Below are 24,844 nucleotides of genomic sequence, written 5' to 3'. Positions count from 1 at the left end.
GTGCAAGAAAAAAAAATGCAAAAAACCGCCGCCGCCCGGCTGTCACCTTTTGAAACAGCCCGGCGCTTCTCAGTGTTCTCCCAATGCCGAACCCAGAAGTTCGGCAAAAGTTCAGGTTCGGGTGGCTGCCGAGAAGCCCTGCCGCCCGGCTGTCGCCTTTTGAAACAGCCGGGGGGCTTCTGGCCGGCCAAAACGTGGACTCCAGGAAGGACATCTTCATGACATCAAAGCTCCGCCCATGGAATTCCCTATTGGGATTCCCCACCTCCGTTTGAGCCTCCCGATCGGCCCGACAGTTCTGCGGCTCTTTTGAAAAGCTGACAGCCAGGCGGCGGGGCTTCACAGCGTCCTCCTGAACCTGAACGCCGACTCTGAACTTTTGCCAAACTTCCTGAACGCCAAGAAGCCCTCCGGCTGTTTCAAAAGGCGACAGCCGGGCAACGGGGCTTCTCGGCGGCCTCCCGAATGCCGAACCTGGAAGTTCGGCAAAAGTTTGGGTTTGGCGTTTGGATTCGGGAGGACGCCGAGAACACCCCCCCCCCCGGCTGTTTCAAAAGGTGACAGCCGGGCGGCGGGGCTTCTCGGCGGCCACCCAAACCCGAACTTTTGCCGAACTTCCAGGTTCAGCGTTCGGGCGGCAGGTTCGTAAGACGGAAAAAGTTCAGAAGAAGAGGCAAAAAATTTCCGAACCCCGGGTTTGTATCTCAGATTGTTCGTATGGCGAGGGGTTCGTATCACGAGGTACCACTGTATTTTGAATTATTGCTTATTTATGATGCTTTGAAGTTATTGTAATTTTAAACTCTTTTTTTTCTGCACAGTGCCTAACTCTGCACATAATGGTTATGAAGAGACCATCCAACGACCTCATAGGCCTTCATATGAAGACAGAATTTGCTTCGTAGCTACAGTTAGGTTAGCTACACCTCAGTTTATTAAGGTTTGTTAAAATTATCTGGTCCTAAAACTTGTTTATTTATTTATTAGATTTGTTTGCTGCCCTTCTCCGAAAACTTGGGTTTGCTAGTTCTTTGTATTTAATTTAGTCTGATTTATTCTTATTTAATAGTTATTTTAATATTAAACAGTTTCTAAATTAAAGGGGATATTTAATTGTTAAAAATAACGAACTAATAATTTTATTTGCTCCAGATTAAGGGCTTTTATGAAGTACTGGAGATATGAAAGCATCAACAGCTTCTGTTTGCTGCATTTTGGTAATATCTAGTGCAGAGTGTCAAACTCACAGTCCACTGTCCAAATGCATCATGTGCTGGCCATGCCCACCCCTGTTTTAGCAAAGGAGGGGAAAGTTGTGATACATCACATGATGACAATGTAACCCTGCAAGTTTGACACTCTTGGTCTAGTAGATTAAACCCATGTTTTATCTTAACCATATATGTCTCAACTGTTCGGTATTGGAACCAAATTACATATAGCTTCCCTATATAAATGCTGACATCTGTGTGGCTAGTCATTCATCACGTAAAATGTAATTGCTGGAAATTATTTCTAAAGAAATAACTTTAAAGAAGAATATAGCACATGAATGATGAATTGGAAATAATACAGTGACTCACTACATCAACAGGCTTATTCCCAGCTCTGAAGAGAAATAGGTGAAATGATGAGGATACCTGTGGTTCCTTTATTGATCCCATGCATAGAATTTCTGCAGTGAGGAAATACTCATCCTATAAAATGGATAGTAATCTAGGTGCAAAAAGTTGCATTAAATTAATCAGTTTGATTTCTGGACAACTATTTCAAAAGAGTCTTTGGATTAGATTAGAGGAATTCTGAGAATTTCACTTCTTTTTTAAATATTTTTTTTCTAGGAAATGAGCACAGTGGAAGAACCTAATGAAGAGTTCACGTCCAGGCATAGCTTGGAATGGAAGTTCCTTTTCTTGGATCACAGGTGCCATTTCTTAGAAATATAGTACCATGTGGTAACATATTATTTACATCAGTGGGCATTATTTGTCTTTGTTGTGTATAGCAAATAATGAATACTGTTGTTGTTGATAAATATTTTTATTCGATTCCAACCTGCATTTAAAAAAACATAGCATTTTTTTCTCTTTTCTGAAAACCAAAGAAATAATCCTTGTATCATTATCCAGGGCTCCACCAATAATAGGCTATTTACCATTTGAAGTTTTGGGGACATCAGGCTATGATTATTATCATGTGGATGATCTGGAAAATTTGGCAAAATGTCATGAACATTGTAAGTAATAACAATCATCCTACAATGTCATAGAATGTAAGAGTTGAAAGGGATCTTGGAGGTAATCTAGTTTAATCTTTGCCCAGGGTAGGAACCCAATGCAACATCATTAAATATGTCAAATGGTAAACATATTCCTATTTTCCCGCTGTAATTAAGGAAATTCAACTTGCTTAGAAAGAATGTACCCATGGTGCAATTATTGCAAATAACACCCATAGTTTCCATATCTTAAAGTAGTTTTCTTATTGATTGATTGGTTGATTGATTGACTACTGGCTCACTTTGATTGGCACATTTTTACAAATTTTAAAACTTGTGTTAAAATGCCAGTTTCTGCTTACTCTATTTAAACCAACTATTTAAAGCAATACATATGCATGCAATGAATGTATGCAAATTTATGATTCATAGCAGCATCTGAACTACTTATAGCAAAATTAAATAATTGTTGATTTAAAAAATAGTCTGTTCAGAGTTGATTCTGTCTTGCCATTTGAATATCTTGTTTTCAGTAGATTTAACCTCTTGATATTTAGATTCCTATCAAGAAAATTTAAACAAATTGTTGCAAACTATTTTAGACCATATCCCAAAATTGGCATCTTGTGGAGCCCCCTTTTGTTGTTTCATTTTGTAGTAATGCAGTACGGAAAAGGGAAATCCTGCTATTACCGATTCCTCACAAAAGGCCAACAGTGGATTTGGTTGCAGACTCATTACTATATCACTTATCATCAATGGAATTCTAGACCAGAATTTATCGTGTGTACGCACACTGTAGTAAGGTAATATAACTCTGCATCACTTTTTATTTTAATTGTTTTAAACCTATTTTATTTCTACTTCTATTTTATTTTTGCTATTTGAACTAAGCTTCAGGAAAATGGCTAGTGAAAAATATCTGAGTTAGTCAAGGCAAACATATGATTATATTAATTTTGAATTGCTGATATAATTGTTGTTTTGGTATAGAACTCTATAGAACTAAAAGTCTAATAGTTTAGTTTAATTGGATTTGTATGCCGCCCCTCTCTGAGGACTTAATTTAAATCTTAAATAGTGCGAATGCTTTTGTATTTTGATAATATCCTGATATTTTTATTTATTTATCTGTAGTTATGCTGAGGTTCGAGCAGAAAGGAGGCGTGAACTCGGCATAGAAGAATCTCTGCCAGAGATTATAGCAGAGAAAGTACGTTTTCTGCTCTTTCTTTATATCTGTTTGATAAATTTCAGATAATGTAGGGGAACAATGTATAGAATTCTATTAAATGCCATTTCTACAATTCTCATACATCTATTAATATTTTCTAGTTTAGCACACTATTCTTTTAAGAATCTCCTGCACTTTTGGTTCTGAAAGCACAGAAAAGTTTGTGAAATATCATATGGGTAAAACAACAACAAAACATTTGCTTTGTTGGCATGGACATTTCTAAAATGACTACACCTTCCTTTCTAGAAAGCTTTCATTCTGAAGAATTCACTGTTCCTTTCTTTCTCTCTCTCTTTCGGCTCCATAAACATTTATATTGTCATTTTCAGTCTCATATTTCTATACATGCGCATGCACTTTAACCTTCCAGTTTTTCATTTAAGTGTGTCCAACTTTTGAGTCAAGATTACTTGGCCACATTGAGTGAATTGTCTTGGGACATATTAAAAAAAAATATATAGTTAATATATATAAATGTATATATTAGTGGTAAATGTTTATGAGCTTGGGGGGGCACAATCTAACTGTCTGGGGTGCATGCAGTCCATGGGTTATGGGTTGGACATGCCTGCTTTACACTCTTTTTTACTGGATTGTAAGAAAGCAAGTGGAAATCAACACAAATTGTAAGCCATGGGTAGGAGAGGAAGATACTTGGATTACTGTATTTTTCAGTCTATAGGACACACTTTTTTGTCTCTCAAAAGGGGGTGAATCTTATAGATCCACTGACTCACTGGCCATTGTGTGGCCTTTGCCCGTCCCATTTTTGCGTCTTTTTCCGGCCCCGTTTTTAAGGTATTTTTTTAGCCTTTTTGGAGTGGGTGGGTTTTCAAAGCTTTCGGGGTTTCATTTTTTCAAAAAAAAAAGGCCAAAAAAAGACTCAAAAATGAGCCAGAAAAAGCCTCACAAATGGGCCAAAAAAGTCCCCCAAAAGCCTCAAAAATGAGGCTCACAGAGGCCAGAAATTTTTTGTTGTTGTTTTTCTCTTCAAAATTTAGGTACAGTACATCTTTTAGCCATGTGCATCATATAGTCCCCAAAATATGGTACTTCATAGCATGCAAAACAGGTATAATTTGGAATAGAGGGAGTAGACAAGTGCCATTTGATTGTGGTTGTCCTTATGAAACTCTGTATCTGCATAGTTTAAAAACACAGTCTGGTTTTCCCTATTGTTTTGTTTTGGATGAGCTAGAAAAACCTTATTTTCCTCCCCAGAGTCAGGATTCTGGTTCTGACAATCATATAAGTACAGTGAGTCTCAAAGAAGCATTGGAGAGATTTGATCGCAGCCCCACACCTTCTGCCTCCTCTAGGAGTTCCAGGAAATCTTCTCATACTGCAGTTTCGGATCCTTCATGTGAGTCTCGAGAGTTGAAATATTTTCCTATGGTTGAATATTTATAATCTCTTTATGATATGTTCTGTTTGAAGCTAAGAACCTTAAAACACAAAGGGCAAGTAATTACATTTGGAGTCTGTTTTCAGTTTGAAAAGCTTTATAATTTTCCAGTGAAACATTAAGCATTTGTCTAAGCCAGGGGTGTACAACCTGCAGCTCCCTGTTGCTCAAAAGGTGCATCACACCTGCCGGCATTCGATTTATTGAGCTTTTCAACGCATCTTTTTTTTCAGAGTTTAAAATGTTTTTGGTACATGCAGAAATAAAAATTTGTTTTCTCTTAGCAGGTCATTGAATACATAAATGAAACACACTATATTTTTTTATAGATAGCGTAAAAGTAAAAATGATACATGCACTGTTATTTTCATTTTAAATGTCAAAAAGATTTTGTGGCTCTTGGTGTTTTCTTTTTTGTGGGAAATGGGTCCAAGTGGCTCTTTGAGTGTTTAAGGTTGCTGACCCCTGGTCTACATGTATACTTATTTATTTGTTGTATTTGTCAAACAAGTATAGAGTTATAGTTTGTATTAACATAACAAAGTATAAAGAAGTGATAAAAAGGATAACAGGACAGAAGGACAGGGACGGTAGGCACAATAGTGCGCTTATGCACACCCCTTACAGACCTCTAAGAAAAGGGGAGAGGTCAACAGTAGATAATTTAAAGTTGAAGATTTTGGGGTTAAGGGAAGAAACAATAGAGTCAGGTAGTGAGTTCCAGGCATTGATCACTCTGTTGCTGAAGTCACATTTTCTGCAGTCAGGTTTGGAGCAATTTATATTTAGTTTATGTGCTCTTCTGTCGTTGAAGGTGAAGTAGTCACTAACAGGAAGGACATTATGGTGTATAATCTTATGAACAACAGTTAAATCAGTTCGGAGGCGACGTAGTTGTAAATTGTCTAACTGTAGTATTTGAAGTCTGGAGGAGTAAGGTAGTTTATTTTGAGAGGAGAAGTGAAGGACTCTTCTTGTGAAGTATTTCTGGACTCTCAATTGTGTCAATGTCAGTTATGCAATGTGGGTTCCATACAGGTGAGCTGTATTCGAGTATTGGTCTGACAAATGATTTGTACGCTCTGGTTAGTAGAAGAAGCTACATAGGATTAATTTGTAATTTGTAACTCTTAGTGCTTTTTTGGCAATGTTGGTATATGTTTTAGGTTGATGGTTAATAAAATTATCTTTCACTATTCACTGACTACTGCTTTAGCAACACCAACAAAGATGACAGTGGATACTAGCACTCCTCCAAGGCAAAATTTATCTGCCCATGAAAAGTCTGCACAAAGGAGAGCTTCGCTTGGTAACCAGGTAAACCTAAATTAAGAAATGTTACTTTCATTTTTAAGAAGAAAAGTGAATTCTAGAAGGCTTAGTTCATCATCCAGTTTACACTTAATAGTTTTAGAAGCTTTCAGATATCTAGGCGTTTTTTGCCCTGTGCTCTTTATGTATGTTTTTATAGCCTTTTTGTTAATGTCATCGAGTACATCTGGCTGTTCAAATAATATATTGGTAGAAGGTAACACATATTTGAATGGAAATTAGATTTTAATACATTTCACTTTGATGAGTTGAATGGTGTCTTTTGGTTTAACTGTTTGGTTATATAGTAGTACCTCTACTTACGAACTTAATTCATTCCATGACCAGGTTCTTAAATAGAAAAGTTTGCAAGAAGAAACACCCCCCCCCCCCCCCCCCCAGGAATCAATATAAAAGCAAATAATGCGTGTGCTTGGGGAAACCACAGGGAGGGCAGAAGCCCAGTTTCCTCCCAGGAGATTCCTAGAGAGGCCCGGTGGAGGCTTCTCCCTGCCTTTTCCAATTACAGTTTTGGAGGCTCAGGTTTGTAAGTGGAAAATGGTTCTTGAGGCAAAAAAAAACCTTGAACACCTGGTTCTTATCTAGAAAAGTTCGTAAGTAGAGGCGTTCTTAGGTAGAGGTACCACTGTAAATGTTGTGATGTTCATGTTCTTTTGAATTGCTTTTCTATTTGCACCTCTTTCATGTCAGATAACTATTATGTGCAAAGAGAAAGATAGTTATATAAAGTTAATATATTCCCTGAGAGCAACGGTGGGGTAAATCTTTGAGGTTTCTTTGACGAATGTTTGTTCTCTGTTGGCCTCTGCCAGATATACTGTATATTTGACATATTTTATGAGTATTTATTCTAGAGGCAAATCAGAAGCAGCAAACTGATTCAATTAAATGATTTTGCATGGCCCAATTTCATTCTTGTTATTATAGGGTAGGAGGATTTATTTTTATTCAGTTATGTCAGTAGAAATAATTTTAAAAAGATGGGTTTTTTAAATATTTTCCTGATATCAGTGCCATTAAAATAAAATGTTGCTTTATTTTTATCAGATGTGAAAGAATTATAACTGAATAATTATAATATGTGTTGTATATTTTTTAATTTTAGTCTTTAAATTCACAATCCGTTGGTCAGCCTCTGGCACAAACTATGATGACCCAGCCTGCAACTTTACAACTTCAGCAAGGCATGTCTCAGGTAGCAACTCAATCTGAATGTTAAAAGCAAGTAGTGATACTTTGTGCAGGGTACCGAAAATACAATACAAAATTTAACACAGAATTTAAAAGAGCTGAATCAGATTCAATTCTTATAGAGAAATAACATTTTTTTAAATGCCCAGTGTGATCTTTGATCCTGAAAGGCTTCCTTCCCAACAACTAACCTTGCCTGTCCTACTCAGGTCCCCAGTCCAGGTGCTGTCAGTTGCCAAGGCAATATAAAATTCAAGTACGGTACATAACTAAGGGTATTTCTGTACCTTCCCCCCCCCCCCCCTTAAAAAGTTTTTACCAGAACTAGTAAATATTTGGAAGGATACCGGTCACTCATTAATTGATTTGGGGATCTGAGCAATATGAAACGGATAATACCGTTGGAACATGGTTTTGTGGAGTTCATTGCCTAAAGGTAGTTGTGAATATATTAAAGCAATCCAAATGGTAATTCTACTTTTCAGCTTGCTTTTCAATTGTGCCCAGTAGCCAAATTTAAGAACTGCAAAGAGCAAATAATTTAAAAGGCATTTCAACCACTTTTAAACAATCAGTTGGCCATCAAATATGATTGAAAGTCAGTTTATTTTATAGGGGTCATTTCAGTAGCAAATCTGTAAGTTTTCTTTTTTTTGCAATCGTATGCCAAATCCATAAGCTTATCTTCCTAGTTAAATCAGCATTCTATAAATAACAGATGGCTACATTGCTCACTATAGTTTTTTCTGTTCTGTCACATATCTTGCATTTGGAACCTATCTGTAACTCCTGTTGATCTGAATCCTTTTCCCTTGGTCCTTTTCTTTGTTTATTTTTAAAGTTTCTCTAAAAGGTCAATGTTCTCTATGTTGGAAATTTTTGTTGTTGTTTTATGCTGTGTTCATTGATAAATACTTTAGCTGGTTAAATTGATTTCAATGTGCATGTAACTAACAGAAAGGTGCTTATGTTGTAGTCGGATACTTTTTTTATAACATATTGATTACTGATTCAGATCTTTTATAAAAAATTCTGCTTTGTAGCCAATGCTTCAGTTTTCTGCTCAATTAGGAGCTATGCAACATTTAAAGGACCAATTGGAGCAAAGAACACGAATGATAGAAGCAAACATCCATCGCCAGCAAGAGGAACTGCGAAAAATTCAAGAACAACTCCAGTTGGTCCATGGACAGGGTCTCCAGGTTAGCGTGAACTAATTAGATAGGAATATAGGTAGTATGTAAAAATGAGATTTGATTTCAACAAATGAAAATTGTATTTATATTTCTATCGGCTAATATTTTATCTACAAAATTTCATTATAAAGATACTTATGTTTTGATAATTCAGTTGTTCAGAAACATTTTCACAAATATCAGAGTCAATTCTATTTATATTAATTAATTGGATAATTAATATTAAAGATAGTTCTCATTTAGCGGCTACAATTGGGACCTGCACCTTGATCCTTAAGTGAAACGTCGCAATTTCCTGATTTCAATTCAGATTTCTTTTTTAAAAAATTAGTTAAAAATTAATGCAAAGTAAAATAAAGAAAAAATAGAAAGCAAAAGTAAACAGATGAAATAGAAAAAAGTATAAGAACTGTAAGAATTTGGTAAAGAAAAAATATCTAAAGAAGTAATTTCCAATCTTCATTGCAAGTATAAACAATTTTATTACATTTTCACTTCTTAATTTACGATCAATTGGATCTGTTTATCTAATGTCTTATCTATAAACAAATCCATAAAGAAACATCACTTTGGTTGTAGTATCAGATACAGGCCATTAAGGAAATAACATAACTATTTTAATCTTAATCAAAGAAACAATCTTAATATTTCATTCTTTTACTTCTAGCAGTCTTAATTTTTAATCCATTTGTAGAACTTTTTTTCTTTCTAACTCTTTCTCCCTAGATTCTTCCAAATTTTAACAATTCTGTTTTGTAAAATGAATATAAAATAATTAGCCAGATCACTCCCTTGATTTATTATTTGAAATTCTTTTTTTTATTGTTAAAGAATAAGCCAATTTCTTTTGTACGTCCATCTTTTTCTATGTCTTTCTTGTAGCCTATCATTTGTAAATCCATTTTCAACTCTGTATCTATCTCTGTCTTGTGAGTTTATTCCTCTTTTGTCATTTCTTCCAAAATAACTTTTTGATACAATCTATCCATATAAGCAAACATTGCTATTTAGATTGTCAATATTAAGTTTCAATTTTTCCAGTGTTGTTATATTTTATGTATCCTTCTCTTTTAATCAAATTCTTTGTCTCTTTTATGTTCAGAACAACTTGACTTTTCAATGGGAAGAATTTTTATAATTAATTCCAATATTTTATTTCAGATTTATCTGGACTCTTAGTTTATCACTTTATAAAATCAAAATCTTAATTTTTTTTTTCTGTTTATTTCAATTTTTTAAAGTTCTTAAGCTTTTAGTTATTCTTTCATTAAAGAATTAATGATAGACTTAGCCAGAGTTTTCATATTTATTAAGCCAAGGTTTCTGATAGCTGAAAAATAGTTAATAAGCAATTTCCAAATGTGATTAGAAAGTGGAGTATGATAAAGTAGTGTCCTTTTAAAGGGTCCAACTGCAGTTTGAGCAAAATGGCTATTCATTCACATCCCAGTTCTCAAAACCTAAGAGAGTGCTGCTTTTTGGTCTCCTTGAGATGAGCCACTGTTTGGGGTACCTCTGGGTAATTTCAAATCTTCTCTTTGTCTAAACAGCTGTTCTATTTACTGTCTCTTTGTTTTTCATCATGGTTGTTGGCTCTGCTTTTCACAGAGCCATTTTCAGTGCAACATTTCTTCCTCTGAAAGTCTTCTATTTTATTTTAGCTTTTCTTTGCTCTATAGACCTGCAAACATCATAAAAGTGAGGAGGATTACTCATAAAATTAATTTTCATTGCTGGTGTAACTACAGATAGTCTCTAAATGAATCAGTTGCTAAACAAGGACTATTTGTAGGAGTGATTTACAAATATTAACTTTCTTAAAAGTTATATTACACAAGCTTTCTTCAATATATTGCCCTTAAAATGTATTGCACATAGCCAATAAATAACCTAGGACATTAGGTTAGAAAAAATAAATAGAAAGATATGCTGATTTACAATATATGCTGTTAGGGATTTTATGATTTATGCGTTTGCTTAAAAGCAAGCTCAGTCGAACTAAATATTATACAGTGATACCTCTACTTAAGAACTTAATTCGTTCCGTGATCAGGTTCTTAAGTAGAAACGTTCTTAAGTAGAAGCAATTTTTCCCATAGGAATCAATGTAAAAGCAAATACAGTGATCCCCCGCTCGTTGCGAGGGTTCCGTTCCAGGACCCCCCGCAACGAGCGGGTTTTCGCGAAGTAGCGCTGCGGAAGTAAAAACACCATCTGCGCATGTGCAGATGGTGTTTTTACTTCCGCAGCGCTAGCAAGGAGCCGAAGATTGGGGGCGGCGCGGCTGTTTTAAAACGTCGCCGCCGGCATGGGGGGCTTCCTAGCAGCCCCCCAAACCCGGGTTGGGGGTCCGGGGGGTGCTGGCAAGCCCCCCATGCCAGTGGCGACGTTTTAAAACAGCCGCGCCGCCCCCAATCTTCGGCTCCTCGCTAGCGGGCAGGCAGGCCGTTCGCTGGCGCTCGCTCTCGCCGCTTTGGAGCTGAGTCCTGAAGCGAATTCGCTTCAGGACTCAGCTCCAAAGCGGCGAGAGCTAGCGCCAGCGAACGGCTTGTCCGCGCTCGCTCTCGCCGCTTTGGAGCTGAGTCCTGAAGCGAATTCGCTTCAGGACTCAGCTCCAAAGCGGCGAGAGCTAGCGCCAGCGAACGGTTTGTCCGCGCTCCCTCTCGCCGCTTTGGAGCTGAGTCCTGAAGCGAATTCGCTTCAGGACTCAGCTCCAAAGCGGCAAGAGCTAGCGCCAGCGAACGGTTTGTCCGCTCTCGCTCTCGCCGCTTTGGAGCTGAGTCCTGAAGCGAATTCGCTTCAGGACTCAGCTCCAAAGCGGCGAGAATGAACGGTGTGGGTGGGCGAAGGGCGGGCGGCAGCGAGGAGTTTGCGTGGGCGGTGGGGAAACTCCTTGCTGATGCCCGCTGCTCGCCCTCCCGCCAGCAAGAGGGGGAAGACCCAGGGAAGCCGCCCAGCAGCTGATCTGCCGGGCGCCATCTACGCATGCGTGCCCATAGAAAAAAGGGCACGCATGCGCAGATGGTGTTTTGACTTCCGGGTTGAAAAATCGCAAATTACCCTGTTCGCAATGGTTGGGGACGCAATAACCGGGGTATTACTGTAATGCATGCAAACCCATTAGGAAAGAAGTAAAAGCTTGGAATTTGGGTGGGAGGAGGAGGAGGAAGAAGAGGAGGACAGTCGCTGCCAAAGGAAGAAGGTGAGGTGAGGGGAATCAAAAAACCCAAAACATTAAGGCTTAAAAAAAAAGAGGGACTCTGAGGTGGTGAGAAGGAGCTTGTATCTCCTATACACACGGCGCGAGGCTGCCTCCCATACACTGCGCCAGAGAGACAAATCCAGGCGGGCGAGAGGGGAGAACCTCCCGCTTCTTTGACTGAAAGGCTGCTGCTGCTACTGCTGTTACCTGCTGCCTCTTCCTTCCCATGCTGAAGGGCTCTCGCTCGCTCACTTTGTAGCCGGTGCCTTTCCTTCACTATGATGACTCCTCGGTTTGACTGAAGCCGAGTTGATCTGGCCGGGACGAAGCACCCCCTTTTGCCTTTCCACACCCAGACTCTCCGGGAGGCAACTTTGTGCCGGGTGTATGGGACACAGCGCGAGGGAGTCACCACAGTGAAGTGGTTTATTCCCTCTCCAAACGCCCAGACAAAGGAAAACGCTCCGTTCGCTCTTGGCTCTCAAAGCTTCCTTAAGCGCCACCGAAAGGCTACTCTGGCAGCCCAGAAAAGCCCAAGATGGTCAGGATTAAATGGGGAATGGCAGGAAACTGGCCGGGCCTTCGTGCCATTCTCAAATTTCCTGGGAAATTTTTCCGGGCGCAGGTTCTTAAGTAGAAAGTGGTTCTTAAGTAGAGGCAAAAAAATCTTGAACACCCGGTTCTTATCTAGAAAAGTTCTTAAGTAGAGGTGTTCTTAAGTAGAGGTACCACTGTACTTATTTCCAAATATATTGATTGGATACATTTAATTTCTCATAAACAATGTTAGTATACAAAATAATCATGTGATGATCATATAATTGTTGGTAGTATTTTAAGCATTGATATGGCCTATGTTTCTTTCAAAAGATGTTCTTGCAGCAATCTACTCCGGGGTTAAACTTTGGGTCTGTACAGCTAGCTTCTGGAAACGCATCAACTATTCAACAGATCACACCAATAAGCATGCAAGGCCAGGTTGTTCAGACCAACCAGATCCAAGGTGGCATGAACAGCGGACACACTGGTTCTCAGCACATGATGCAGCAACAATCTCTGCAAAGTACCACAGCACAGGTAGTAGATAGGATTCAGCCATACGGTGACGTTTTGCAGAGTTGTGTAATGCAATGTTTCCCAACCTTGGTGACTTTTAGATGGGTGGACTTCAACTCCCAGAATTCTTCAGCCAGCAACATTGGGTAGGGAATTCAGGGAATTGAAGTCCACCCATCTAAAAGTCACCAAGGTTGGGAAACATTGGGTTAATGTTTCAGATTCAGTTCCAAAATAGCGATTTGGAGCATAGGGGTGAAGTAAATTTGTCATATTTGTGCAACTCTTTAAAACAGCCCACTTTTTTTTCTTGAAATCTGCCATTATGGAATTTGATCCTCTTTGAGTTTCTGTATGCTCTGAAACAACTTCCTGGAAATGAAATCTATTTATGTGTCACAAATATCTCTTGCATCTGTGTGATATCCTGTCACCAGAGTGCTTCCTGAGCAGCATTTATTCTGCCAGCACATGTCTTCAAGAAGAAACTGACTTCTTTGCATAAGGAGGAAATACTTACAGGGCAGGAAAAGTGTAACTCATGAGCCAAAACCAACTTTTGGAAAATTGCCTGGGGAGCATGCAGTAATGTGAATTGCTCCCTCAGATAAGTATCTTACATGATCCTTAGATATTTAATAAACAGTATCTTCCATTCTTTTGATTAAAATTGTAGAAATACGCTTTCATCTTATTTTAATTCCCATTCTTTTCCGAATCAGATTCCTAGCTGGTTAGCACTTTCATCATAAGATCTACATTACTAGTGCTATCATGTTTATAGTCACAGCTAAGTTCAGAAAAGGTATTTGTACCATAATTGGCTCATAGTTAACACTTTAATTTAGACTACTGTTCCTTTCTATTGGAATAGTGAGAGTTCACATTTGTTGAATGAAGCTGAATAATTGCTTGACCAAATATATTTATTTCTGCAGCATAATCAACAAAACATTCTCAGTGGGCATAGTCAACAGACTTCTCTAAGCACCCAAGGCCAGAACACGCTATCAGCCCCATTATACAACACTATGGTAATTTCCCAGCCGGCTCCAGGAAATGTAGTCCAGCTTCCTTCAACTCTACAGCAGACCAATAACCAGAATGCTGCCATCACCACATTTGCCCAGGATAGGCAAATCAGGTGAGTGTGAATCTGGCAGGATTGTACTGCCTAATTGGAAAGTTAAGGAGACTAGCAGGGGTGGGCTACTCCCCGGATGAGGGGGAACGCAGTGGGGTAACGAAAATGGAGCTGCACCCCAGAGCACCCAATTTGCACTGAAAGATGTTGAAAGAAAATGCAGGGCATCCTGCATAAGCCACGCCCACAGCGTGGTAGTAAAAATTTTGGTAGCCCTTCACTGGAGACTACCCCGTTTCCTCGAAAATAAGTCACCCCCCAAAGTAAGACATAGGACAGGTTTCGTAGAATTGCCTAATATAAGGCATGCCCCAAAAATAAGACATAGGAGACGTTTTGTTTCTGTTCAAACCGTAAATGTACCATACCGTTAATTGTTGTATATGGAAATAATGGTACGATAGTAGTGAGAAATTCTTGATAGGATTCAGTTTGTCTGGTTATGCCAGTTTGTGATGATAACTACTGTACAGTATATACAGTATATGCCTTTCGCAAAGCTCTTAAGACCCATCTTTGTCGTCAGGCATGGGGGAACTGACACATCTCCCCCGGCCCTATACAGTTTATACATGGAATGTTTGTGTGTGTGCTTGCTTTTAATAATGGGGTTTTTAGTGTTTTTTAAAATTATTAGATTTGTTTTTTACATTGTTCTTGTTATTGTTGTGAGCCGCCCCAAGTCTACGGAGAGGGGCGGCATATAAATCTAATAAGTAATAAATAATAATAATAATATAATAAATGTTCATTTTTTTTGTTCAGCAATAAATGTAAATTCTTCTTCATTGAAAAAAAATAAGACATCCCCTGAAAATAATACCTAGCACATCTTTGGGAGCAAAAATTAATATAAGATGCTGTCCTATTTTCGGGGAAACAGGGTAATATATATGATAGTTCTCTTTAATCTTTGCTGGGAAAAGTTTTCTTTGTTATGAAGAGAAAACTAGAAGAATTAAATGAGAAAACTAGTTTAATAAATTAGGAAACAAAACAGACTAACTTGAAAATGATATGTGTGAGGACAATTTTCTGGAGTTCTGCTGCTGCAGCACTTGATTTTTCTTGGGAAAGGGAGAGCCAGCATGGGTAAAGTGATAATGCATGCATCATAGGTAGATGTGTCATATTTGAGTGCAAATATAGGATATTTTTTCTTGTTTTTTTCTATCTTTAAAGTTGGGATTTTTAAAAAAAAGCTTATTAAGCTCATTTTAAGATTTCCTACGGTTTTTATGCTGTCAACTCAAAGAGCTATCCCTCGTCTAATAAAGCAAAACAAACAAAAATGTCATGCTGCCACTTTTCAACAATCGCGGTCAGAGGAATCACAAAAATTATTTATCTGGGGAATCATTCTGGGGACAGAATGTTCGGAGACTCTAGCTTCAGGTTGGCCCTTCCTGATTTGTTAAGGCAACATCTTTTTGTCTCTTTTTCTTTTATGTACGCTGAGAGCATATGCACCAAGACAAATTTCTTGTGTATCCAATCACACTTGGCAAATAAAATTCTATTCTGTTCTGTTCTATTCTATTCAACTGGATGCCATTTTCTGTAAATATCTGGTGATGATAATAGATTGCCTTCATGACTGATATTGCCTTTCTTGAAGTAATTTGTCTAAAAAGAAGCGGGAGAGGCCTTTTTTTGACACCAAACTTTTAAATTACACTTCCCAAGAGGAAGCTATGTCTCTTAGCTGGTGAATATACTGATTTGTAATGCAGGTACTGTATATATTTTCAGCATATAATTTTTTTTAAAAAACCAACAGTTAGCTAAGTGAAAATATATTCGGGTAAACCTAACTGTATTAAAAGATTGCTGATAAAGTAAGAGCCTATCCGGCAGGATCTAGCTCATAAAGTTGGATCCATTGGGCATTTGTTCTGTCCCAACAGGGCCACCATTTTGTATGAAACTTACTGGCAGTCCAAGCCAAATATACACTGCTCAAAAAAATAAAGGGAACACTTAAACAACACAATATAACTCCAAGTAAATCAAACTTTTGTGAAATCAAACTGTCCACTTAGAAAGCAACACTAATTCACAATCAATTTCACATGCTGCTTTGCACATTGAACAAAGTATTCAATGAGAATATTTCATTCATTCAGATCTAGGATGTGTTATTTGAGTGTTCTCTTTATTTTTTTTGAGCAGTATAGTTCACATTAAGTCAATTTAAAGTACCTAGGAGGTACAACTGATACTTATTTGCTTTCACAGATTTTCCCAAGGCCAACAGCTTGTGACAAAATTAGTGACTGCACCTGTAGCATGTGGAACAGTAATGGTACCAAGTACCATGTTTATGGGGCAGGTGGTGACTGCTTATCCGACTTTTGCTACGCAACAGCAACAGCAACCACAGACATTATCAATACCACAGCAACAGGAACAGCAGCAGCACCAACAGCAGCAACAACAGGAGCAGACCCAGCACCAACTTGGTTCAGTTCAACCTCCAGCTCAGGCTCAGCTGACTCAGCATCCTCAACAGTTTTTACAGGTGAAACCAGAAGGAACCAGTTCTCTGAACCCCCAATTCAATTAAACTAGAGCAGTGTTTTTCAACCTTAGTAAGGTATGACATTTGAACTTCAACTCCCAGAATCCCACAGCCATCTGTTGAAGTCCCATACATCTTAGAGATGCCAAGATTGAAAAAAAAAAACCCATCATATTAGTGATATCTTCAAAGAACTTTGTAGAATCGTGCTTTACAACTTTGGTGCTTGGGTGTTATGTGCTTAGATGTACAGTACAAACCTTTCAAAGTATATAATGCAGGGCATATATTAAGAATTGCCCAAAATACTAGGTTCTGTTCTTGAAAACTGTATTTTTAAATAGTTTAAGTTCAGATATTCAGGCAAGGCATTTGGCTGGCTTTACAGGCGAGACTCAAAAAATTAGAATATCGTGCAAAAGTTCATTTATTTTAGTAATGCAACTTAAAAAGTGAAATGTAATATATGAGAGAGACTCATTACATGCAAGGCAAGAAAGTTCAAGCCAGGATTTGTCACAATTGTGATGATTATGGGATACAGCTCATGAAAACCCCAAATCCACCATCTCAGAAAATTAGAATATTACATGTGATCATTAAAACAAGGATTGTACATAAAACAATATCAGACTCTGAAAAGCATAAACAAGAATATGTACTCAGTACTTGGTTTGGGCCCCTTTTACAGCAGTTACTGCCTCAATGCAGTGTGGTATGGAAGCTATCAGCCCGTGGCATTGCTGAGGTGTTATGGAAGACCAGGATGCTTCAACATTGTTCAGTCTCATGTCTCTCAACTTTCTCTTGGCAATGCCCCATTCACTATGGGGTTCAGGTCAGGCGACTTTGCTGGCCAATCAAGCACAGTAATACCATGCTCATTGAACCAGGTTTTGGTGCTTTTGTGGGCAGGTGTCAGATCCTGCTGGAAAACTGAAGTCAGCATCCCCATAAAAGCTTGATTGCAGAAGGAAGCATGGAGCGCTCTATCATCTCTTGGTAGACAGCTGCCTTGACCCTGGACTTAATGAAGCACAGTGGACCAACATCAGCAGATGACATGGCTCTCCAAATCAACACAGACTGTGGAAACTTTTGCACCTCATTTAGAAACCAAGGATCCAGAGTATAGAGGAAGAATGGAGAGGCACACACTGCAAGATGCTGGAAGTCTAGTGTGAAGTTTCCACAGTCTGTGTTGATTTGGAGTGCTTTTTCAAGTTTCAGGTTTTCAAGTACAGTGATATCTTGTCTTACAAAGCCCTCGTCATACAAAATTTTCGAGATACAAACCTGGGGTTTAAGATTTTTTTGCCTCTTCTTCCAAACTATTTTCACCTTACAAACCCAAGCCACCGCCACTGGGATGCCCCGCCTCCGGACTTCTGTTGCCGGTGAAGTGCCCGTTTTTGCACTGCTGGGATTCTCCTGAGGCTCCCCTCCATGGGAAATACCACCTCCGGACTTCCATGTTTTTGCGATACTGCAGGGGAATCCCAGCAGCGCAAAAACGGGCACACGGAAGTCCGGAGATGGGGTTTCAAGGACTTCCATGTTTTTGTGATGCTGTAATTTCGCTGAGGCTCCCCTCGCTGGGAAACCTCACCTTCAGACTTCCGTTGCCAGCGAAGCACCTATTTTTGCACTGCTGGGATTCCCCTGCTGGGATTCCCCTGCTGCATCACAAAAACACCGAAGTCCGGAGGTGGGGTTTCCCATGGAGGGGAGCCTCAGGGGAATCCCAGCAGCACAAAAACAGGCGCTTCGGCTGGCAAAAGGGGAGTTTTGGGCTTGCACGCATTAATCGCTTTTCCATTGATTCCTATGGGAAACATTGTTTCATCTTACAAACTTTTCATCTTACAAACCTCGTCCCGGAACCAATTAAGTTTGTAAGATGAGGTATCACTGTATATATATTGCATATATTATATACTGTATGTATATATTGCATTTTTTCACTAAAGGCAAATGCCTGCAGAGAGCACCTCTCAGGCATTCTTCTGATTTACAGTTAAAACTGTTGCTTAAAACTTTAAATAATCTTTTTTGTTTTTGCCAATATGTAATTACTTGCCTATGTCTGTATATGCATTCCTTTGGTAGTAAGAGGCATGAGTAAATGTTTATTTATGGTCCAATTACAACATAAAGAGGCAAGAAAAATCCAGAATTGAAGAGGGTACCTTCTTGTTAATGGCAGTAGGAAGAAAGCAAAAAATATAGTTTCACAAAAACATACAACCTTGATTTTAAAACAATATTTTAAAAAGAGCTTGTGCCATGGCATATAACTCATCTGTTTAGTGCTCCAAATTAAGAGAGAGAGAAAGAAAGGAAGGAAGGAAAGAAGGAAAGAAAGAAAGAAAAAGGAAGGAAAGAAAGAAAGAGAAAGAAAAAGGAAGGAAGCAAAGAAAGAAAGAAAAAGGAAGGAAAGAAAGAGAGAAAGAAAGAAAGACTCTGTGAAGTGGGTTCGGCTGAGAAAATCACCCAGCTGGGTTTCATACTAGGACTATGTCTTGACTTCTAGCCTGGTGCCTTAACCACTAGACCAAACAGGCTCCAATTATATATTGTGGGATATACACTAATTGGACACATAGGGAAAAGAGATGTGTCCACACAATTCCCCCTTTCCCTCTTTATAATAAATAAGTTGCAGTTACAGTATAGGGTCATAATGTGATGTTGTTAGGTAATGTGCTTTGAGTTCTGCCAGTTTAACCCCCCTCTTTTCGTTTGTGTGTTTGTAGACATCCAGATTACTTCATGGAAATCAGTCGACCCAACTGATTCTCTCTGCTGCTTTCCCACTACAACAAAGCACTTTTGCCCAGTCGCATCACCAGCAGTCTCAGCCACAGCCACAGCAACCGCAAATGCCACGGCACAGAGCTGACAGCATGACGGAGGCTTCTAAAGTGCCACCCCAATAGTCTGGGGGCTTTGCTCCCGGGAGCAAAACTGGCAGGGGAACCGCTCTGTTTGTAATTGCACTGGAGACGGTGAGATAGGAGTTGACGGAACTTTGCAATGCACAGTGTTGAAATTATTTTAACTGTCTGGAATGTATCTGCTGAAGAAAACTATACAAAGTGCTATGGGAGTTCCAGTAGGTGTAAAGCTGGACAAGAGGACAGAACAGGGACAGGGTGACTTTTGTCAGGAATGTAATTGCTCTGGTTTCTGTGTTTGGCTTTTCTCCAAAGGCCATGAGTGAATTTGTCCAGATCAAAGTCAAAATGTTCAGTGGATTGAAAAAGATTCTTACAATTAAGTTTGCTCAGATTAAGTGTTATGATGGACATGCTGTTGCTACAGCTATTTAAGTATGCCTGCAATTATGCTCCAAAGCAAAGTTATTTTTTTTTCATATTATAGGACAGTAAATATTTTCAAAATATTAAATGGGATCTATCTTCATTGTACAGATACTGTAAAATACTGTGTATATGTCTGGTAAAAAGCGAGAGAGCAGGATATTTTATATGATGCATGGAACTTGGTTTGAATATGTTTCCCCCCACCAAAATTTCCCCAAATGTTCAAACTACTGTTTTCATCTGTTTTATACCTGTTTTTGTCTTCTCCATTGTGGAATCTGTAACCTGCACGATCATTGATTCTCATCTGTAATGTGGGCACAATCTCCTGTTTGTGGTTTATATGTAATGTCCAGTTTGTTCCATGAGGTGATAATGTGTTCAGGTTTGTGGAAATTTTTGCAAGTTAAATTATTGATGAAACTCTTTGAACTGTGGGGGTTCAAGGCATTCAATTTCATAAATACCATTTGTCATGTATCATTTCATGATATTTTTTTTTTTTGAAAAAAAAATAGGAATTTGCACTGCTCTGTTTTTGATGGTTTGGAATTTTGATTCCCCAAAGCTGTCTTTTGATATAATAACATAGTTGCAAATATTTATGTAAAACATATGGTTTAAAATATGAACATAATTTTCACAAATGACTCAAATATAGGAATAATTTGCACAAAATATATTTAAATTTAATAATTGTAGGCACTTTTTAACTTCTCTGCCGTGGGAAATGTGATTTCGGAATTTGTTGGAATCTTTTTATTCTCCTGTAAAATGTTAACCTTTATTTAATCAGAGACAATTCAGGGTCATTTGAAGCAGAACAAATAATAAAACCTTCACAGTGCCTTGATTTTGATTCAGGTAGCAGTGCTAAACATACTGAATTATATTATCTTGAATTTATTATCACATTTGAAGCTTTAGTTCACTGACAAAACATGCTTCCTAGCTAACTATTGTAGTTGTACATATAAGTATTTTTAAAACTGTACAAATGGAGAATTGAAACGTTTTTTTAAATGCTGCACTCTCCTCAACCATTCAGTAAGGAGATAGCTGCAGTTTAATTACTCCCATTTCACAATTTGAAATTACGCATCTAATTTGTTTTCTAAATTTATACCAAAACATGTATGTGAGTAACAATACAACTAACTTGTAAAGCAATTTAAATTGAGTTATCTGAAATGAGGTGGAATACCTAAATAAGACACAAAAGGATAACATTGTATTAATGACTTCAGATGACAAATTCACTTCATAAAGATAATAAAAAGATCCAACTTAAATTCTGTACAGATTTTTTAAAATGTTTAATATATTTTATGGTACTAGTTTTAAAATCCATGTCTGCAGAGCAAAATAAGTTTGAAAAGACTTATTAATTGGGTATCTAAAAGAAAAAAAAATGGAACGTCTGAATCAAGAAAGATTGGGTAATAAAGAGGAGCTTTATTAATGTAACCAAAGTTATAGTGAAAGCCGCAAAGAATGTAGTGCTGGTTGGACAAAGCAACATCTTGGTAGAAAATACCAAATCTTTATCCTAAGGTTAAGTTGGATGCTATTCAGGTATCGTGCTAAACCATCAGCCTATCTTAGCTGTAAATGTGCCCTTGTACATCTGCTGGCTATTTTCTAAGTGGCAGATAAAATTGAGCATAACATTCATATGTAAGATTCTGCTTTCATCTGTCTTGAAGAAATCAGAGAATGAAGCCATAATTTGTTTAAATGCCACTCATGGCTTTATTTCTTAGTTTTTCTGGGAAACATTCTTGGACTGCCCACAATGTGGGTTGACTATAGCTGCATTTATGACCACACCAGTGGATACGCTTGAGCAAGTTTGTTACCAAGGCAGGCATATGGTTTAATATGATATGTGAATGGCTCCTTCAAGTTTTTTTTTCATTGCTGTAGCCTTATATGGTTCCATCCCCCCCACCCCCATGCATCATTCAACAGTTTAATAGCTTGTACTATAATCAAATTTTTAAGATTTATTTTTAAAGAACCAAAGAATTGGATTAATCCTATTCCCTCTTGGCAAATACTGGAAACCAGTAGGTAGCTTACATAGGAAACTATGTAGCATGTTGATCTGCACACATAAGAAATGTGGAAATAGTTCTACGAGTTTAATTGCAAATAACTCTGTTCTGCCGTAACTTGTTTGTTATAATCTCAAGCCTGGCTGTATTGAACGAAGATCTTTGTACGTAGAAAATGATTGTCTAGTTGGGCTTGAAGCTATTTAGAGTATCATAGCATTAAATAAGAACATTGGGAGGGCTTTGGGATTGCTTCATAGAGAAGGGTTTTAGCCTAAGAATGCAGAGTTTATTTGGTATAGATGTTCCATGTAATTTTTTTTTGAGAAAGAACACAATTACATTATTAGTAGATGTGACATGTAATTTGGAGGTTATATAAAAGGTAAACTAATGGAAGAAAAGTAGCAAGAAAGTTTTAAAAAATACTAAATATTTTATTTTGTCTACAGCACTCCAGACATACTTCAATGAAACAAAAATATTTTTTTAGAAGGTATGTTGGCATTTACGTTTATTTTCTGGCTGAAGATCTTTTGCTTCCATGGGAGTGTCAGTGTGCCCTAAACAGCAGAAAGGTTCAGCTTTTTCTCTTAAGGACAATTCTGATGTTTCTGAAGGCTAATTTTTGATCTCGGAAACCGTTTGTAAGTGTGGTTATTCCACCATCTGTAATTTAGCATGGCCAAATAGGGGTGGAGTTGGGTGGGTGGGAGTGGGCAGGAGGAGTTGAGAGTTGACGTTATGGGTATTGCACTTAACCTAAAGCAGGGGTGGGGTAACCTGTACAGGGTCCGGGACCACAGTACAGCTCCCTTACCTGCCGGTGAGCCGCAGGAGGCCTTCCGTTGGCATGGAGACATGGGTTGGCCTTTGTAGAGGCAGGGTTTGAGTGGGACGAGGGGAAGGGGAGACCTCTGGGAGGCAGGTTCCCTTCCCACCATCCAACTCTGAGACAGTGCCAAAAATGCATTCATTTTGCAGCCAGTTTTTGGCAGTGCAATTTTGGGGCCCTTTTTTCAGGGAGGTCAGGTAGCGTGAAGGGCGGGAACCGGAACATTTTGCTTCCATTCCCATTCTCTCTTCTTTTTCTTTAAAAAAAAAGAAGGGAAAACTTGTTTGGGCAAAAGCCAATTGTTTTGCCATTGAATCTCAACCGTGCAGTTGAAGAGAGGTTTCGAAGTAGTTATTGGGAGTGGCCAACCTCTGTGCCGAAACAACAGTTGAGTAAGGGTAGGAAGCCTGACAAAGTGCTGCTTAAAGAAAGGGGGGGGGCTTAGGTTTGCTTAGGTTTGTGGGGTTGGGGGGGAAGGAAGACTCCAAGATGAGCTTCTGCGAATCCTAGAGGGAATCGTATAAATATTTTTGATATTATATTTAATATATACATAGATATATACATATATACTATATTTCTACACATATTAAAGAGAATATAGTCAGCACTCTCCATATGCCTTCCATTATTTTTATGTAGACATTTACTCACTGGGGCAATGAATTATTCCATAATCTCTCACAATCTGTAAGACTTCCTGCCTGCCGCCAGTTGTCAAGGATAAAAATGACCGAACATCCACACAAGTCCAAAGCTGTCAGATAAAACCATGTTAGTTGCTTAAGAATCTGTTGAAAAGGTCATCCTGGTTAACAATCACTGTGGCTAGAGTCACTCGGATTGTGAGGAGATAGGGGCAGGGTGGGCTCCAGCTGAAACGCTAAATTGGGCTCGCCGCCATAGCTCATGAGTCGTTACAGGGCCAGTGCGATTTTGCTTCTGCATCTGTGGAGATAACAAAATCGTGCATGGAGCCGCAGGTGCGCCCGTGTTTCTGCAAGATGTTTTTGCTTCCGCGCATGCTGAAACACGGGCACACCTGCGGCTCCATGCGCGACCTTGTTAACTCCACAGGTGCAGAAGCAAAATCGCGCTAGCCCCGCAAGCACCAACGAGCCACAGCGGCGAGCCCAATTTAGCGTTCCAGCTAGCAGCCCACCTCCGGATAGGGGTAACTGCACTTAGGGTGGGATACGAAATAATGAAATATTTTTAAAGTGGGAAGTGTCCTGCAAATGGTGATCACTCTCCTGTAATACTTGAGCATGATATTAAATTAGGTAGGCTAAAATGTGTGCAAATATAAGCACTTTATTTGAAATACAATTTATTTAGGCAATGGGACTGTTCACAGAAGGAAAAGGGGTGGAGTCAGAATGTAGACTATTGTCAAAAAGAGGCATTGCTGGAAAATGTTTCTTTACATTTAGGCTTAAGTCTAAATGTGTGATTATGCAGACATGTATTGGTTGGCTTTATACGGATAATAGATATATACCTGAGCTTTTTCAGAACTGATTTTTTTAAATAAATAAATGTTGCACAATTGCCAGAGAATTATCAACAGGAGGCTTTCATGTAATTCTAAGTGGTCCTTAGGATTAAATGTGTAGAGGGTTTACAGATGTGGCCTTTAGTAGACTGCTTCAGTCACAAGTATAGTTTGTATTTTTAGTGAGCACCCATTTTTGTTGTGTATGTTTGTAGGTGTACGTGTGGTGTTTTTTTTTTTACTTATGTTACTGTGTCATATGATGTCGGCATGCGTGTCAAACTCCTACATCAATTGTCGGAAATGCATTGTTGATTTGATGAGACAAGGCGGCCTAGAGGGAGCCAATTTGATTTGGAAGAGGGGACGTGCTTTCTTCTCCTCCAGCCCCCATATTAAAAAAATGGAGATATTTTCAAATGTATACAATTGTTTGAAGTTGAATGTTGAACAGTCAGTGAATGAGACAAGCTTTGAGAGACATTTTTAAAAACATAATTTGGTTGCTTATGAAACTGAATAGTTTATTGATACATATTTTTTTAACACTACATTCCTGTCTTTAATAAACAAGTACTTTACAGTCTCTATGTTGCTACGCTTCATGCTTTCTCATCTGCATGGGTATT

The 24,844-nt window shown here is 38.5% G+C and overlaps 1 protein-coding gene across 3 annotated transcripts in view; it reads left to right on the top strand.

The window, feature by feature from the left end:
* CLOCK (clock circadian regulator) overlaps positions 1-20,681 on the top strand; it is a 66,017-nt gene extending 45,336 nt beyond the window's left edge. For 2 of the 3 annotated variants that reach the window (XM_070757207.1, XM_070757208.1), the window contains 13 exons: positions 822-940; positions 1,842-1,924; positions 2,130-2,236; positions 2,877-3,024; positions 3,356-3,431; positions 4,677-4,818; positions 6,077-6,177; positions 7,298-7,387; positions 8,427-8,585; positions 12,652-12,858; positions 13,776-13,981; positions 16,220-16,502; positions 19,259-20,681. In XM_070757207.1, the coding sequence (XP_070613308.1) occupies positions 822-940; positions 1,842-1,924; positions 2,130-2,236; positions 2,877-3,024; positions 3,356-3,431; positions 4,677-4,818; positions 6,077-6,177; positions 7,298-7,387; positions 8,427-8,585; positions 12,652-12,858; positions 13,776-13,981; positions 16,220-16,502; positions 19,259-19,441 (1,904 nt within the window). In that variant the 3' untranslated portion in view covers positions 19,442-20,681. The remainder of the gene's footprint in view (positions 1-821; positions 941-1,841; positions 1,925-2,129; positions 2,237-2,876; positions 3,025-3,355; positions 3,432-4,676; positions 4,819-6,076; positions 6,178-7,297; positions 7,388-8,426; positions 8,586-12,651; positions 12,859-13,775; positions 13,982-16,219; positions 16,503-19,258) is intronic. The other variant, XM_070757209.1, reaches the window with a different exon arrangement.
* The last annotated feature ends 4,163 nt before the right edge of the window (positions 20,682-24,844 follow it).

The sequence above is a fragment of the Erythrolamprus reginae genome, chromosome 7 (assembly GCF_031021105.1).
Source record: "Erythrolamprus reginae isolate rEryReg1 chromosome 7, rEryReg1.hap1, whole genome shotgun sequence".
Classification (NCBI taxonomy): Eukaryota; Metazoa; Chordata; class Lepidosauria; order Squamata; family Dipsadidae; genus Erythrolamprus; species Erythrolamprus reginae.
The sequence above is the reverse complement of the archived record's forward strand: the minus strand, read 5'-3'. Positions and strand labels throughout refer to the sequence as shown.